Source organism: Magnolia sinica, chromosome 1 (genome assembly GCF_029962835.1).
Source record: "Magnolia sinica isolate HGM2019 chromosome 1, MsV1, whole genome shotgun sequence".
Taxonomy (NCBI): Eukaryota; Viridiplantae; Streptophyta; class Magnoliopsida; order Magnoliales; family Magnoliaceae; genus Magnolia; species Magnolia sinica.
In genome coordinates, this window is record NC_080573.1 from 3,158,584 (window position 1) to 3,177,027 (window position 18,444).

General features: G+C 40.9%; 1 protein-coding gene across 3 annotated transcripts; it reads right to left on the reverse strand.

The window, feature by feature from the left end:
* Positions 1-4,893: 4,893 nt before the first annotated feature.
* LOC131236765 (protein FLUORESCENT IN BLUE LIGHT, chloroplastic) lies at positions 4,894-15,558 on the reverse strand. Of its 3 annotated transcripts, XM_058234192.1 has the most exons (5): positions 15,400-15,558; positions 12,170-12,455; positions 11,143-11,305; positions 7,120-7,437; positions 4,894-5,306 (listed from the first exon to the last, which is right to left on the reverse strand). In XM_058234192.1, the coding sequence occupies exons 1-5, from the start codon at positions 15,447-15,449 to the stop codon at positions 5,104-5,106; spliced, it is 1,020 nt and encodes a 339-aa protein (XP_058090175.1). In that variant the 5' UTR covers positions 15,450-15,558; the 3' UTR covers positions 4,894-5,103. The 3 variants fall into 3 exon arrangements, with proteins under 3 accessions (XP_058090175.1, XP_058090184.1, XP_058090191.1); XM_058234201.1 differs by lacking the exon at positions 12,170-12,455 and having other exon boundaries at positions 15,400-15,540; XM_058234208.1 differs by lacking the exon at positions 15,400-15,558 and having other exon boundaries at positions 12,162-12,447.
* Between the last annotated feature and the right edge of the window lie 2,886 nt (positions 15,559-18,444).

Sequence of the window (18,444 nt, forward strand, 5' to 3'; positions counted from 1 at the left end):
TACTTTGGAGATCAAATATCTTAGTCACGTCTTGTTGACTAATCCACCTCGATTGTTTGTCCATATAGACCGTTGACGTAACAGTAAGGACCAATGTATAATTGGGCTATCTTTGAGGTGGGGCCCACCGTTTGCAGGGTCTGAGATGCCTTATGGAAGTGACACATTGGTGGGAAAGACCCACATATAGCTGTAAGTGATCAAATTCTCTTCCCAAATCAGCCCTGAGTGGTAAGATGGGTTGAATATCAAACCAATCATCACACAAATTGGAGATTTCCGTCCACAAAATAGTCCATGAAAATGTAAGCAGAAAAAGCAAGTGACATGCTGTATTGGATGAATCCCATCGCTTCAGACCAAATCCCACGACACCTAACTGATACTTACTCGAAAACCTTCAATTCGAAGTAGGCTGGCCCATATATTGAACTGATGCCAGCCCCACATGCAGGCTTTGCATTTTCAAAGTTTTGGGTTTGCATTCCTAGGCCCCATGTGGTCTCTGCATTTGTGCCTGAGTTCCAGGCAAAATAGTTGATTTGGGATGGCCTCAATGGCCTTATTTAACTAATGTGGGCCATGTATTTGGTTACTGGGCCTATCCAAAGCTCGATTCCATAGCTTACTGATTAAGATTGGCAAACTGGGTTAGGTTGGCATGTGCCGGGACCCCGATCTCAGACCAACTAACCCAATTCAAAGTTGACTGAGGGCATTGATAGAGAATTAAATATCCCCACCTTGGAAGAATCAGGTTAGGCAAGTGGGATTGGGTTGAGCCTGGCCCAAGTTGAAGCCTTAGCCATGGTTTGGGATGAGGTCAGTAGCTTATGCCTTTCTTTTAGTCACTGCACCTATAATTTTAATAAAAGAAAAATCCATATAAATTAGAGAAACCATCTTCATGCCGAGATTAGACAGTGCGTTAATGAATGCATTGCCATACAAATGAAAGAATTCTGTCACTGAGAGAACCCTGCTAATACCGTTCAGGGAATTCCTACCACCACGGACCTCCACATGCCTTTCATAGCTCAAAGACTGCTCAAATTGATCATAAATACGCTGGTAGAGAAATCGGTTTCTTTTAAAACTAGCATATATATCCTTGCGCCCACCCTTGCAGGGACAGACCAAGAAATGAAATTTTAGAAAGCAGGATTTCCACAGTTTTGAGCTACTTGAAAACACTAGCATCACTGACCGAGATGCAACGCCTGCTGGTGTCTTGGAGTTGTTGATGCAGCAAGTTCAACCCACATCGATCCCAATTTAATTCTTCTGGAAGCCCATCTATCTTTCTCCAGTCGATTGTCTTGAGATGCTCCATTCCCAGAAGGTCAGGCGCAGCATGCTAATCAGATTGAAATTTTTGCGCGGTAGATCTTCCATTTTCGTGCCTGAAAGATCTAGTTCCTCAATTTCTGAATCTTTCTCAGGGCTGACCAGAGTGAGTAGAGAGCGACAACCCTTGAGCGAGAGTCGGATAAGGTAGCAGGCACCTGAGATGTCGAGTGGATCTCCAATGCTTCTTGGATTCCCATCTGGATCTCCATCAACTGATTCCTTCTCCGATTTGCATCCAACGTCTTCAAACATTGTATCTTCTCTTCTACCTGATACACTTCTCTCAAAGCCAACATTGTTTTCCAAGAACTGTATGCTGCTTGCGGTCTTGGAGTTGTCTCATCAAGTCTGTCTAATCGATTCAAATGCTCATGCAAATGCTCCAATTCTTCTCCGATTGTTGCCCGCATCTTCTCTGCAAGACTCTCCAGCCCTGGCCCTCTTACTCGTATGATCACATCAAACAGACAGCTAGATTCTCCGGATTCCTCCATTACTCTTGCAACCACCTGTCTCATGATCCTTGACTTCCCAACTCCCTGCCATCCCCATACCGAGAACACTGAAATCTTGTCATCTCTCAAGCAATCACATATCTGTTACCTCATCCGTCGTGACCAAGCGCTCACAACCTTTCCTCCTACTCTGAGCCGTCGATCACCATTGTCCCTAAAAGCTTCCATCGCCTACTCGGGATCTTTCTCCTGCAAAATTCGAATTCCTTGCATCTTGAGTAATAAGCCGGGCAACCCAACATTCCGATGACACCATTTTCTGGGCTTGGGCTGGCATTCTTCGCCCCTAAATTTTCAAGCCGGATTGGGCCCAAGTCATTTTAGCCCAGCCCACCCGAATGAATTCACACGTACACGTGTTGTCTTGCATATATGCCATTCTAGTCCTTTATAAGGCAACCCATGCATCTTAAATGTGGGCCGTTCATTTTGTTCCTCCCTCTTAAGTGCCTATTTCTGTCATTAGTGGCCACTTGATCAACGGATAGAATGGGAAAATACGAGTGGAGGACATGTTAGGCCCAGGCCCAAACAATTTTTGAATTGGGCTTGGACTGTCTTAGGCCCACTCCATGCACGGGTCTTCGACCTCAAGTTGTCAGGCCACGGCTACGCCTAGTCAGGCCCAAACTCGGCCTGTCGCCATCCCTACCCGTGAGTGATGTCTCGGAAGCATTTTTTGTATCATCATAGCCGTCCATCTGATGGGCTTTTTTTTTCTTTTCTTCCGTTGAGTGTGGATGCTAGTTGGTTCTGTTTGGCACCCTTCTGATTGAATGCCGAGCAATCACATGGTCTGCATTAGGTCTTGGCCAATCTCGGTAGTGCCCACCAGATGGACGGTTTTGGATCAAACCAGATCGAGCAAGCAAATCAACTGAGAGACGAATTCACATTCCAGTTTCCAGTTATTGCCAGATCTTCGCCCAGGGCTTCCCTCGATATACTCCGGTTTTGTAGTCTGACGTGGGGCCCCACCTTGTGGGATAAACAATCATCCTATGAACAATTCAGGTGGGCCACAGCATAGATTGTATAAATGTATAATTCATCCAACCTGTTCATTAGGCGGATCCCAGCCGAATGAAAGAACCCTCTACAAACCAGCCTAACCATCATCACTCATAGCAGGGTTAGATGTTATAGAAGGCGGGTTGCCTGATGATCCTAGTAATCCAACGTGGCAGGATTTGATTGAGCCATATCCGGCCTGCTCTCCATTCAACATGCACGTTGTTTTTATCTTTTTTCCCACCAAATATAAGTTTAGGATGTTCTACTGGGGGAGATTTCTGTTGCTCCACCGTTAACGGGGCAGTGCACACATCAGATCAACGGTTTGGATCAATATATGGCGCAGTACACGTGGCCTATTTACCTCCATTTATACCAAACATCTAAATGCTTGGCCCACCGTAGATGAGGGGTAGCCGCAATTAAAATAGTTTGGATGATCCTAACCTTTGATTGATGGCCATTTTGTCTATTGAAACCAGAGCCTGCCGATTTTTCACATTAACCGTACATTTGATGACCATCAATACGGACTAAAATTAGACAAGCTCAACTTAAACCCCCAACTTATTCCTACTTGGGGCTGACCCATATACTGGGTGGATATATATATATATATATATATATATATATGGCGGTGGGGCCCACACAGCTCGACCTCCTATAATGCATCCAATGGCTAAAAGTGTCCTGTAACACAAGGAGTGGTGCAGGCGCCTGCATATTATCAGTTCTTATTATTAAATGGATTGGCTCGGGAACTCGCCTCAACCCCCACATATGGAGGAGAGGAACCGCTTTTGCTGTCAAAAAGCAATTTTGGGCCTTTGGCAATCTTTACGGTAGAGGCCAGAGGGTCTTTCATGCCACAAACGAACCTGTTTTAGTTTCACTGCACGCTTGGCTTTATGGCCTTTGAACCCAGACAGACCGTTCACTTCCACCGCCTACCTTCGAATATGGTCCACGATATAAAACTACACAGATCATGAAGATTTAAAAACGATCCTAGTGCCAGTTCTAACTGGAGTGGTCATACTCAACAGTCACAAATTTCAACCTTGGCAATTTCTCAGCTCAGATTTTTTGGTTTTTCTTGGGATATCATGGGAAAAATCTCATTGAAAATAAAATTTTAAAAGTTAAAGCAAGAAATTATTTTAAATTCTATATATATAGGCGCATGCTTATATGCACACACATGCTTATATATATATATATATATATATATATATATATATATAGAGAGAGAGAGAGAGAGAGAGAGAGAGAGAGAGAGAGAGAGAGAGAGATGCTCATATGAGAACTCATGAGCACTTTTAAACATGTGATGTGGGCACAAAATCCGAACGGTCCACTAGACAAGTTGCCTCATGAAACCCTCAAGGCTCGAAAGTTAGCCTGATCGAAAAATTTGGTGAGCCGTAGCAAAGTGAGAGGCAAATCAAGGGAGGGAATTCCCTCTCACTTTGCTATGACCCATACACGTGCGCGCATGCACATTTGTGTGTAATGATTATTTAAATTTTGGATATTTTTGTGTTAATATGACAATAATTTCATGATAAAATGGAAGAAAATTAAAAGTGGCTTTGAAAATCTCACAATATTAACGTGTCATTTGATTAATATTGCACCAGATTTTCAAGATCTCAGTGATATTAGCTACGGTAGTCATATTAAGCTAAGTGTTATGAAACCTCAAATGAATAGGGTGGCCCACTCATTAGCAAAGTAAAACACAATCTTAAAAGTATACCATTGGTTGTCATTTTCCAAGTCATCCATTTCTTTAGACAGCCGTGGATGCCTGATAAAAGGGCCACATGTTGATTCTTGGGCTCAGGGTACATTCAACCATGGGGTACCACCTTATGAACGTCCAGGATTGTGCATAACTGTGTCACGGAGACATTTCTTGTCTGGTGTGTTCAGGAAAACAAAAACAATAATAATAATAATAATGATAATAATAATAATAATAAGAAGGAGGAGGCAATGAAACACTTGCATGAGAACATTAACTGAGCAAGGAACTTCATTTGAAATTTTGTCTAATCCGCCTATTAAAATGTTAGATCTCTACTAGAATGTTTTGACATCAAACGGTTACCAAAAGTAGAAAAGACTTCAGGGCTCATTTGGATTGCTCATTGTGGCCCACACGATAAATTAGAGAAAAAAAAAACTTTAAAGCATAATTCATTATGCTGAGAACAGTAAATCAGTCGCTTTGTAACCTTGCAATGTATTTGTCATAGAATTTGCCAGCCCGCTCGAGATCTCCAAGCTCGGTATAACAGTCTGCTATCGCTCCATATGCTTCAGTGTTGCCAGAATCCTCTCCCTCTCGCTCAGATATCGCCAAAACCATAGAGTGGTATTTTACTGCCTCTCGGTACTTGCCTTGCCTCTGGAGAGATGCTCCTGAATGAAGAAGTGAAATGAAAACATCCTCACAGAGTGAGAGAGAGAGAGAGAGGACCCCAATATGAAAATCTTATATAAATGTTACTCATATATAAATACATCTACATGATAGGCATGGGTGATTATTTGGCCAAGATCATGGTTTTAAAATACGATACATATTCAGAACCTATCAGCCTAACCCAATATGCGATGTGGGTGCAAATGGTGTATCAGGTGGACAGTCATGTATATTGGCCACAATACACCCCCCAATGTGTCGTTACATGGCTAATGTGGGTATAAAAAAAAGTGAATTTTCAAATTTTTTACCAATCTTCCCTTTTCAGCTTCTTCTTCATTTCAACCTTAAGAAGGATTGTAAAGACATTGTTGACTAAATAGAGGCCTATTATGGAGATCAAAATACTGGATTTGAGCACTGAGTGAACAATTTGGGGAAAATCAGAAAAGGGGGAAATGGTAAATTGTGGATGCTAACAGATAAGTTGTGATTTTGTACAAAGTAAAATAGCATATGTTATATGCTTTGGGCGCAGCCACTGTGAAATATGCAGGGTGGCGCTCATGGTCTTTATTAAATTGGGATAACATGCATCTAATTACTTGTGATAGAATATTGTTCATCATATTGGATTCTCAAACCCATGACCTCAGAGTTGAAACACAGTGTCTACCACTGAGCCATGAGTAGAGACCCCAAATTAAAGTATGAGTTCGAGAACCCATGTGGTGCGTGTAGCTGTAAGAGTGTTTATTGACCTTTCAAAAAAAAAAAAAAACACAATATACGTTAATCTAATTTGTGGTGATCCGTATGATGTTTGGCTAAAATATGGTTAAAATACCAATAAAAGTTCACGATGAACCAAAGATATTTTAATTTCTAAATGCTTTAACACCTACTGTAGAGGCCAAAGACAAGAATCGTCCCAAACATGGTTGAAAACATGTCAAAAACATAAGTAATAGATCCTTGTGCTTCCCTTCTTTTTTTTATTCCCTTTTTCTGATATTTTTATAAATTTTTGGCTAGGAAAAAGGAGGAAGAAAAGAAAAGGAAGAATAAGAGAGAGTATCACATCGATGAAGTCCGATTCTGATATTCCCCTTACCAATGAAAGACCATTGCATCCTTGTTCTGAAGCCAAACTAGGGCAGTACAACTAGACAAGCCATTGACATTGACACCAAGCCCAGCCTAATTAGTACTCTAGCCTGAACGATTAGACCGGATTCAGCTCATCAGGCTAGGAATATAGGCAAGAACTTATCCATGGCAAGCAAAGACTGAAAACCAGGCAGACCAACCCAACCCCATTAATTTTTGTCATTTTCATGGAAATGCAATGACTTTGTCCCCACAATTTTGAATGGCAACCCAAGGACAGTCCCACCTGGGCCTAAATTTTTGCACTTCCTATGCCCAGGTCCAACCCATTGACAGCTTAACTTTGGCCATTAAATTTGGACTATTGACAATCTTTGTTTTAACCATCCTTTTAATGGTCCCAAATTAGAGAGTTAAAATTGTCCACTTAAGAGTTCTGCAGGGCCATGCACCATCTAGATGACAGCCCATAATTTAGATGGTCTAGATAGGTGTGCAGGAACACATGCATGTGGTGAATGAGATACATCACTAGATTTTCAACTTTTCCCTTTTAAAAATACGAAAAGTACTCCGCCTACTTGGGGAAATGTGTGGAATCAATGCTATCCCTTCTATTCATTTGTAAGATTATCAAAACCCACTTATTTTAAAAAATTGGATCGATTTTAGTTAAAGGGCATGGATAAGAAACTGAACCTAAGCCTCGAGCAGCCTTCTTCTCCTCAATGGGATCTCCCAGACTCTGAGATAGCTCAAGAGCTGCCTTGAACTCCGCAAAGGCCTTCTCGGGTTCTTGATTCCTCAGGAAATTCTTCCCAGTCTTCAAATTTGAAATCAGCTGCTGCTTCCTCGAATCAATGATGACTTCCTTTTCCGGTATTCTACCAACCGGTGCATAGCTCAGATTTGGAGCATACGACTCTATCTTTGCCTGTCTTCTAAGTGCTGCATTGATCTGACGTAGCTGATCATTCAGTCGCCTCAGTTCTCCTTTCCTCTGCCGTGCAAGCAATCCTACAAAATCGAGCAACTTGAATTTAAGCACAGCCTAACAAAATTGACATTTGAATGAAGATAAAAGGCCAACAATTTGCAAGCATCCATGATTTTCTGGTGAAACTGTCGATGCACTGGAGAGGCCCAAAGACTTACAGGCTTGGTCAGATCAAACCGGGCTTACACTGCCTGTTGGAACAGACTCTAGCTCTGAATATAAGGATGATAAATGGACCACACTCAGGCTATGGTTTAATACCCAACATGGTTCCTTTTGCTGGGGCCAGTCTTGGGACTAAATTTCAGGCCTGCAATAATTTCAAGCCCAGAAAATAAATGGACTGACCTGGCTTGTTGGCATCTCCCTTTTTGATAGAACCACATGCCTTAACAAGTATGGCAGGCAAATGTGTTGTTCTTTATTGGGGAAAGGCAATTTGTGTCATTCTTCAAGAGCCTCACTTTAAGTCTTTAACCTCCGCTTAAATGTCTGATGTGCAAGCACACACATCGCATTTGCCACACACGCACACACGCACCAACCTTCATGGAAACACTAGCAAAGTCCCCAAAACTGTTCAATGGCACATTAGGTGACCTGTTGTCAATCTGAACCCTTCATTCATTCATACAACTAGGACCAAGCCATGGTGCAAGAATCACGCCAATTAGATGATCCTAACCCTTTGAATGGGGCTAATTGGTTACAACCTTTCGTTGCTTATGAGCCATAAATCAAATAGTTAGATTGCAAAAAACAACTGTACATACTACATAATAAGTTCCCATTTTATAGGGGCCTAAACCATGTGTTGCCGGGAAAAAAAAAAAAGCAATGTACTGCAATTATATCCCAAAATGAGCTCATATCATTCAAAAACCATCCAATGCAAGTAATAAAACATTCATTCTAATTTAAGTGGTAAAAGTGGAGGAAATTAGGATTTCCCCTATGCTCTCTATCAAATGTTAATTTATTCGCCACAAATCCATGTCAATGCATGAAGATCATGCATAGACATTGCAATTCATGCTAACATTTGAAAACACACACACACACACACACACACACACACACACACACACACACACACGCACGGCATGAATTGTGAGGTGTGTGTGTGTATTTTTGTACATGTATGTGCGTGTGTATTTGAAGTTTCTATGGATTTTGTAATTGCCTTTGAGTTCCAACCCATCTCTGCTTTGAGTCAAGATTTCTGCCTCAAATCCAAGCTTTAATTCAACAAAAACCAAAAGGAGTGGTCCATACCACTATGAACACTAGAAATAGTGCCCACGCATTTTTGCCTTTATTTTGCGCATGTGGGCTGACTTGTACTGATGATGTAGTTGACTTGGAGTCGCCAGTAGCCAATTAGCTTAAAACCCGGCAGTCAGCTAAACCCTGCAAAATCTATGAAAGCTAGAGAATCTGAAGACTTTCTTGCTTTGAAATGACTCTTGATCTACGGCCTGAGATTCTGAATAAGGGACCTCAGTTACAAAGAGGGTAGGTGTTAAGAACCTTCTCTGCCCGCACAGACGTGCAATGTCTGTGCGTTCTCTACTTCGTATGATTAGCTGATTTTAGGGATTTTGATGAATTTACACTAAAATGCCAAGTACTAAAAATACAATTAGGTAAACTCAGATTTCTGACGTGACAGGATCCAAGATTCTGGTAAATCACAGAGCATACATCCAGAGAGTACCTAGAAAAGCAAGGGGGTAAGAGGAGGTGTGAGGATGCGATTATAAAGTGTCAAAGGACTAGGCTACCACAAGTTTCTAATATAATAGAATCCAGGATTCCGACAAATCACAGAGCATACACTCAATGGGAGCCTAGAGAAGTAGGAGGGGCAAAGGCTTATGTAAGGCTAAGGTAATGGCTAAGCTTGGTAGTGAGCTCTTAAGAGTCATCCATGCCCCGTCAAGTTGTTAGCCTAGGTGGGCTGTCTACAATCACCTAAGGGAAAAAATTCCCACACACACACACAAAAAAAATAATAATAATAAATAAAATAAAATAAAATAAATTTTCAATTTTCGGGATTTTTTTTTATTTGCTCATGAATTTCTAGAGTTTTATAGATGTATCCTGGGTATTGATGATTGTGGACAATATAAAGGAACTTCTATATTGTCCAGAGAGCAAAATATCACTAGTATCATTGGTATCGCCAAATATCACTAATGATATCAAAATTATTGATGATATTTAGAACTTTCATTACTCAAGAATTCGATATTGTTGACTTAGTGATACCGAAAATGTCAACAATATTGCCAATATTTAAAATTCTCTAAAAGATAAGTACCATGCTTTTAAAGACAAGTATTATTTTTTCATTAAAACTGCATTTGTGCAATGATGAGAAAAATATGCGCGTAGGTTATGATTGCCGTCGATAATTTGAGGAAAAGGGGAATGATCTTGCCCAATGCGTGCCTTCTCAACTTCCAAGATGCCGAGAGTGTTCACCATCTTTTCCTCCATTGTTCCTTTTCTACAGCCATTTGGTACAAGGTGTTCAAATTGGCTAATGTCTCATGGGTTATGCGAACCTCTATCGAAGATTTGATCCTCTCTTGGGATAGGGGAGATGAGGGCTCTCTAGGTAGGGAAAGTCGGCCTATCATCCTTTAGTTGTCCTTTGGGCCATTTCCTCTGAAAGGAACAATTGCTACTTCTACAATTCAACAGCTTTCTCAGCTGAGGCATTCAATCATGTCTTGTGTTTGTTCAAGGATTGGGCTCCTTAACTATGTTTGGGTTCTCAGCCGTGGGGTTGGGGTGTTGTATCTTTAGTTTTTAGGTTTTCTTTTTGTGGTTTCTTTTCTTTTGCATTGTTCTGTGTTTGTTTTCTTTACTGCTGCCTTTGGCTAAATAAACTATTATCTTTCAAAAAAAAAAGGTTATAAATTTAAAATTACCTGCAGCCCCCATGCCTAAAAACTAAAAAGAACATGATATTCTCCAAATAAATGTTTTATGAATGAAGGTAGCTTCATCTCATCCCTTCAAACAGCTGGGGGTCCCAATAAATAAATAAAATATTTGGGGTCCCAATAGTAGATCAGACAATACCCAGTGGTAGACTCTCAGGAGTTTCAACACCCGGTCAAGGGTTCGAGTATCCAAAAGCGGTGAAATCCCACTAAGGCGTGAGTGTGTGGGGTGTGTGTGTGTGTGCGCGTGTGTAAAAATAATAAATAATAAATAAATAAATAAATAAAAGTAGATCAGACAATAAATAGAAGGGTGAAGACCTTTGCCTAGCTGAGGGAGTCCCTTGAATGCCAGAGTATTCACACTTTATTTACAGCTAGGATTTTATCAACACATGGTTGGGCGTCTCTCCATTTTTATGATCCTTTGTGCAATGCGTAGGCCCCCATAAATCTAGCCTTTGCCCAAGAGTTCTAGTTCACATATTATGGCAGTGGGCAACCATTAAGACTTAGGTGCATCAAACCCATTCATCCCAAAATTCAGTTATTCATTTTTGTGACACTCGTGGTGAAAAATGGCCCATCATAGAATCATCACGGGTTTTGACCCATGGGTCCAAAAAACCACCAAGATTTGGTTTTACGGAGTCACATGCCACAGAGGCAAAGGGAAGATTCAGTCAGGTAGGGTCAAAAAAAGCCAGGTGAAGTTCAAACTTTGACATAAAACATATATTAGTAGGGAATGTTGTAACATTATCTTACCTCCAACTGCTGCCCCTATAAGGGCAATTCCGAGTAACAAAGGCATGTTGAAAGTGGAGATACTATCAGCCTCACATGTTTCTGCCAAAGCTTCAAAAGGCAAGGAGAACATCAATGCATTTGTCACGAGAACTGCCACTGGGAAGCCAATTGAAGCCACTTTCTGCACAAGTCATAATCTCAATCAAACAGCAAAAAGTTGATGACCGCTGACGACAACATTGTTTAAGTAATCAAAAACTTATGGGCCTGTGTGGTAGATGCCTAAAAAATGAGTTCATAACATTTTAGTTAATCATAAATATGCATTAGAGATCATGTTTCTTTTTGGTAAGGATTAACAGTAACTTTGATAACCAATAATCATGATCTGGTCTCTAAAACATCACTATAACTAAAATGATATTAACTCATTTTAGTTGTCTACCAAAAAGGCCCTAGATTAAAATTTTAAAAAATGTGAATCTGAATAAATGCATGCATTTCAAGGGTAAAATGGCACTTGTTTTCCATGCAACTTCCATTTCATCAACATCACATTTTACACCTGACAATGTGGTATTACCTGCCCATTACAGTGACCACAAGTGTGTGTTTATGCTAATATTGATATTGTGAATTGTTTGTTTTCCAAGACCCAACGTTGTTTCTGGATCATTATATAGAGTTTCAAAATTAGAAGGGAGTAGTACAAGCAGAGTAAAATGGCACTTATTTTCCATGCAACTTCCGTTTCATCAGCATCACATTTACACCTGATAATGTGGTATTACCTGCCTAACATTGATATTGTGAAGTGGATGCTTTCCAAGACCAACATTGCTTCTAGATATATGATGTGAAGTTTGAAAATTAGTAGGGAATCCTACAATCAGATCTCAGTGGCTAAACGGATTAATTTTCGGGATCCTCAGATGCTTTTCAGTTTTAAAAAACAACTATGCAATTAAATGGTGAAAGAATCTAATCATTTAAATGTATGATTAATGCAAAAAGAATGAACATATGAGGAGACTCACCATCATACCTGATGAGCCAAAAAGCATTCCATGATGAAATCGTCATGATCTGGTGGCCTTTGATCGGTCGCACATGCTTCAGCCCAATTAGCCATGTGGAAATCATCAGGCACTGAATGCCTGGAGTGGCTAATCAAATGGTTTTTATCGGTCTCAAATGGAACTTGGGTTCGTATGGATGCATTGGCAAAGAACATAGCAACCATTTCCCCTCTGAATGGGAGAAATTTCATTTCTGATTTAAGTTGCAGCCCACTCATGATGATCATTGGCAAGGATTTTCTAGCTATTTCTCTGCGATTTCACAATAATACTAAATTATGGAAATTACCATGGAAAAAAAGATAAAGAAATATTTGATGATTCATCTATGAATGTCATTCAATGCTAGTTGCACAAAATTTTGATGTACACAAACTTAAGTGTTAGATGTGGGACCCCATCCCAAATTTTGTTATATTTTGCACGTTTTGCTGGTTTCTAGAATGCCATTGGAGCAACACGCCAACATGACACGCTTGTGTGAGATCCAAACCGTTCTTCAGGCATGTCTTACTTGTATGTTTCCTGGCCAAAAGTCAGGTCTATCTTGAGCTGGTCATGTACAATAAGAAATGGACAGCTTGAAAAAAAAAATGACCAGTATCCACACTCAATGCACACTTCTAGCCCATCTGGAAAGTGGATCATCTTAGACCTGCAAGGGCATGTACATGACAGGTCCTACCTGATGAGTGCACCGGATAGGGCTATAAGCAGGTCTGGTTCAGGTCCCATCCAAGTGTACCCAAACAGGTCAGTTCGGGCTCCAGGTCCTGTTGGGTTGGGTCCCACCAGGTCTGGGTATATTTTGAATTCTGGACCCAGAACCTGCCAGGTTTCAAATACCCATCAGGTCTTTGGAACTCAGGTATGAGTTGAGTGTTGACAGGAGGCCGAAGAGACGTGGATGGCCAACTGTTATTGAATGTGAGAGAAAATAAGAAATCCACATTGTGCAAGTGTATAGTGTGTTCTGTAATGTTGATTTAGCGGACCGTACATTTGACGTCTATTATAGGAAAATCATCATTTTTTTTAAATGATGGTGCTTACTCATGTGGCAACCAGTGAATAAACGGTCACAATCACCATACATGATCATCATCTCTGCAACGTAAATGGCTTGGAGCAATCTTGGGATTCCATGAACTGCACTGACAAGCATGGCCAAACCCATCTCCCTTGGGGTTTTTATAGGATATGGTTCCCACATTACCACAGCTACCAAACGGGGGTGAATTTTCACCCCAAGATTACAAGATGATCTGAACCATTCATACTGTGGATTCTATGCCACAGAGACCATCCTACAAAACATTTGTTGAATGGATGATTGTGTATAAAGATGAATTTGGAACATTGAAATGTAAGGTTTGAATTGCTGACATTAAAATCCAAGAGTCGAAGGTTAGGATTATCAACAAAGCATGATTACAAGGTTAAAACTTCTATGAGTAATGAGAATATGAACAGTTCTGATCATCATAAAAGATGAAATCAAGAGTGAAAACCAACCCCATACAGTTCTGTGGTACGAAGCACCGTATCCTATCAAAACCAATCTCCCTCATCTCAAACCACCTTTTAAAAAAACTCCACATGACCATCGCCTTAAAACCCGCCTTAAACGACACATACAGATAATGCGTAATAATGTTAACACCACCTTAAAAACCTGTCAAGTTTGGGGGCTCCCACCTGGCAAGTGTGGATACCCACACATTACCATCGTCCCATCTTAAGTTTCATCTTATCACATTGGCTACCCAGCCAACAAGCAATGGTAGATGACGATCATGATAAAATCTGGATGGAGCTTATTAAAAGGTTGGACTGATTAGTACATCTTCTTATCACAGTATATGGATGGAGCCGAGTACATGGCCAGAGTCTTATCACATGCATATAGATAGCCGGGCACCCGAGACCTGACCCAAACTAACCCAATGTTTCTACGACCTAGTCTAAAAATAGCTCCAAACCCATTCCAACATGGCCGGGGCCACCAGGTATCCATTGAAAGCCTTAGTACTAGATCTCAGAAACATGTGCCTGTGAATTGGATTCACCCAACCAAGCTTCACATTTCATGCTTATACTAAAATTTGGGATTTTTTTTTTTTTTTTTTTTTTTTTTTGCACGTTATTACAATAAAAATGGAGAAATACCCGAGAACAAGAAAATGGGTAAAATCATTTATATCTAATTGAATTATACTTTCTAAGACCCAGACCTGATGCAAAACCATCCATGTGGAGGCCTGTCCAAGCCATTCCAACGGTCCAACCAGATCAACCATGATGTCATCATGATGCCATAATTGACTGACTAAAATATTTTTAAAATCAGAATGGAAAAAAAAAAAAAAAAAAAAAACAGATAAAGGTTGACAGTTCGGGTCCAAACCATCCTGGTAGAAATAGAATGGTTCTATGGTTGGACCAAAGATCCTTGTAACCCAGGCAGAATCCATAAATGGATACTATAGAGATCAGGCCTTGAAAGGTAACCGGTTACTGTACAAACCTATCCCAGCCGTTCAATCAGGTCCTGGTTTCAAGACATTGTTAAACAATCAAGCACTTTGATAAGGAGCCACCACTATCTAACCCAACCCACCCATTTCGATTTGTTTCATTTTTGGAAATTAAAATGCTACACACTCCTACACACCATAGAAGTAGGGGAAATGAACATCTCTGGGAATTTCCAATCATTTTTGTGGAAAATTTCCTGAAGGAATGGATGCAGATATATGGGTGTGCGCAAATCAATGGAGGGGGTGTGGATATCGCTTCCCATTTTGCATTATGGCATGAATGAAATTGGAACACGAAATGGGAAATGATATCTACACCCCCTTCGATTGCTATGCCCACACCATATCTCGATTATGGAGATCAAAGTAGTGTAGAAGCTCTACTATTTTAATTTCCAGACATGGAACTCAAAGGGGGTTAGTGCTAGTGCTCTCTCTCTCTCTCTCTCTCTCTCTCTCTCTCTCTCTCTCTCTCTCTCTTCTTTTTTTTTCCTCTTTTTTTTTTTTTTTGAAAGGGGGTCTAGATTATGAATGTTAAATCCAAAACAGTAAAGAGGGGATGGAGATTATGAAAATGAAATGCAAAACAATGGCAAGAAATTCAAGTGGAATAATATGGTGAATGACTTTCCAGAGTAGTAGAAAACTCTTCTAACCTTTTTAGAGGAAGGTTGGAAATAGCGGAGGAAGCGATAGCACATGCCATGGATGGCAGATGATCAGCTAAACTTGGCGGTGGTGTTTTGGTTCTGAAGATGGGTTATCCAGGCACTGGATGGGAAGGAAGATGCGTCTGCTTCGAAAGACGGCCAATGGACGGTTGGCACGTATGGTATGGATATAGCGTCGGACGCGGATTGCCTACTGACGCTGTCAGTAGCCAGTAGCGACTGGACGGTTTTCTTTCGTCCCCACCATGAAGTATGTATTTTATCCACTCCGTCCAACCAATTCGCCGGATCATTTTATTGTACAAGCCCAAAAAACGAGAATATAAAACTCTCATGTGGACCACACTACAGGAAAGAGTGGTAATTGAATGCTCGCGATTAAAAACTTCATGGGAGCCACGAAAGTTTTGGATGGATCTGATATTTCTTTTTTCCCTTCATCCAGCTATGTGTCATCTAATCAACAGGTTGGATGGAAAATAAACATTACATCCGGCCCTAGTAAGTTTTTAATGTTAGGCGTTCAATCACCACTTTTTGTTTGTAGTGTGGTCCACTTGAGATTTGAATTTGCCTCATTTTTGGTCTCATGTCCTAAAATTCTCTGGAAAAAATAGATGGACGGCATAGATAAAACACATACATCATCCTGGGGCCCACAGAGCACCGTGGCTACTGCGACAGTAAGCAATCCGCGTCCTATAGAGTGTGAGTTTTGGCAGGGCTTCATGCACCTCTACACGCAGTCTGGTATGTGTGTGGGACAACGGACCGGTGCATAAGTGAGCTCCGGGCCGTAGGGATGGTGCGCACCTGAATTCAGGATAGTCCATTTATCAGGTGGGCCACGCGGGTACGAAATCAATGGACGGCTTCAAGAAAATAAGAATGGACATGTTTAACGCACACGTAGATATGGCCATCCTGATGAGTCGACTTCCCCACGACGTGGAGCCCAGGAAGGACGGCCAGGAAATGACGGATGGGCAGCACCCTTCGGTGGGAGCAGATCGCCTTTGACCCCGGGCAGGGAGATATCTCAATGCCCAGGCTGTGTGAGGTCCACACGGATGCCCGTGACAAATCCAATCGGTCCATCTGTTTTAAAAGACCATGACAGGACAGATCTAAAAATTAAGGATATCCAAAATTCGGGTGGGCCAAACCAACAAAACGGTATCAACAACATCCTTGTTTAAAACTTTCCTAGAGCTGGCCATGATGCTTATATGCCATTCAAACCGTTCATAGGATTATTATATGTTTATATGCCCTTCAAATGGTTCATAGAATCACTGCCCCCACGGGCTTGTTTGGATTTGCGTTTAGGGTGTATTGTATTGTATTTGCATATTATTCATATACTTTTCATATATACGTTGGTTGGTTTTCAAAATACATCCATAAAAATATGTCAATAACCAATGTTGGGATAAGATGTATTGTCTTAGCATGTATACGGATTCTTGAATAAGGGTCACATATTATATATACATATAAATATTGGTAGTATGTGTAGTAGTATCGCGATTTGTAAGCTCTCATACATTCTATTTCAAGTGTTGTTGTTGTGATTAATTCTAGCCGTCCATCACGTTCTGATTGAATAATGATAACCGTTATTGAATTAAAAAAATAAATTAGTAAATAAATAACCAATGCTGGAATTAGCTACAGCCATGGCTGACATGGATGGTGAGGAATAAACCTACAACTCTCCTCTCTTTCTTCTCAGTTCCGGTCTGGCGGCAGATATATGGGCTACCATTATTACTGACAGCGATGGTCTCCATGGCAATCTGATGGGTTTTTCGAAGTCGATTCAGCTGACAGCCATTGAATACAGGAGTGGTGGTCACCAGGTTTTAAGAAGAGGGCTGTTAGAATCATGGCAGTGGTGGGATTTACGAATGGAGGATTTGCAGTGGATGCGTAGTTGGCGATGGTGTCGAAGCCAAGAGAAGAAAGGACAGGTGAGCTAGGATTGTCCCCTGTCGAAGAAGATTCTTGCGGCTGGCTCCTGCCGTGCAAAGACACTTTTTGGGGTTGTTTGCTTTGAGACAGAGCTGGTTAAGGCTGGGTTTTTGGGCCATTGGAAACAATCCGAGTCTTCCTCTTTTAGCTGGCTGAAATGGGCCTACATTGCCCTAGCTTTGTTTTTTGTTTTTTGGGTTTAGTTGCTATTGGAATGGCAAAAAAGATCAGAACGTGATAAATGGCTAGGATTAATCACAACATGCCCCTTCTCAGTTGGATGGCAACTTGCAAACTCTCGGAGATGAACTATGGAGGAGATGGTGTAGAAACGTTCTGAAAGTCCCTCCCACACGAATATAAGACATTGAAGAAACTATACAGATGACAGCGTAGCCGTCCGACAGTACGTTACAATCGATTGAATTTTTTGCAATACGTTGTATTCGTGTGCATAGAATTCCTCGGTTGCCTACTTGGAATCAAACACCATACATGTCACATCACACACTTTAATACTATACAATACACCTGCAAACACGAATCCAAAAAGGCCCTAAGGTAAACTATAGGAGCAAGTATAATCCGGATGCAAAACAGGCATTCGATCCCACCATTTTGTGTGGCATGGCACACATGACTTTTGGATCTGCCTGATTTTTACAAACATATTCTATCATGGTCTTTCAAAATATAAGAACAAAGTAGATTCATCAAAGACATCCCTATTGGCCCCACGCAGCCCAAAGAACTGGGTCACTGGCAATCCGCTTCCCCCTTCAGCGATATAGATGTGCAAGCTAGAAGCACTTGCAGGTGGCAGTGACCCATTTTGTGCGAGGTGTGTGGATCGTGACTTGGGTGCAAATGGGGCCAAGCCATGTGAGTGAGACCTTGGCAGTGTGAGCTCACCTCAATGTCCGCATTATATATGCACGCCGTTCATCAATTTTTCTGACTTATTTTAGGCCATGGTTTCAAAACTGAGCCACATAAAAATTTCAAGTCGACTATTAAAAACCCTATGTGAATCACAAAAGTTTTTTGGATTGATTT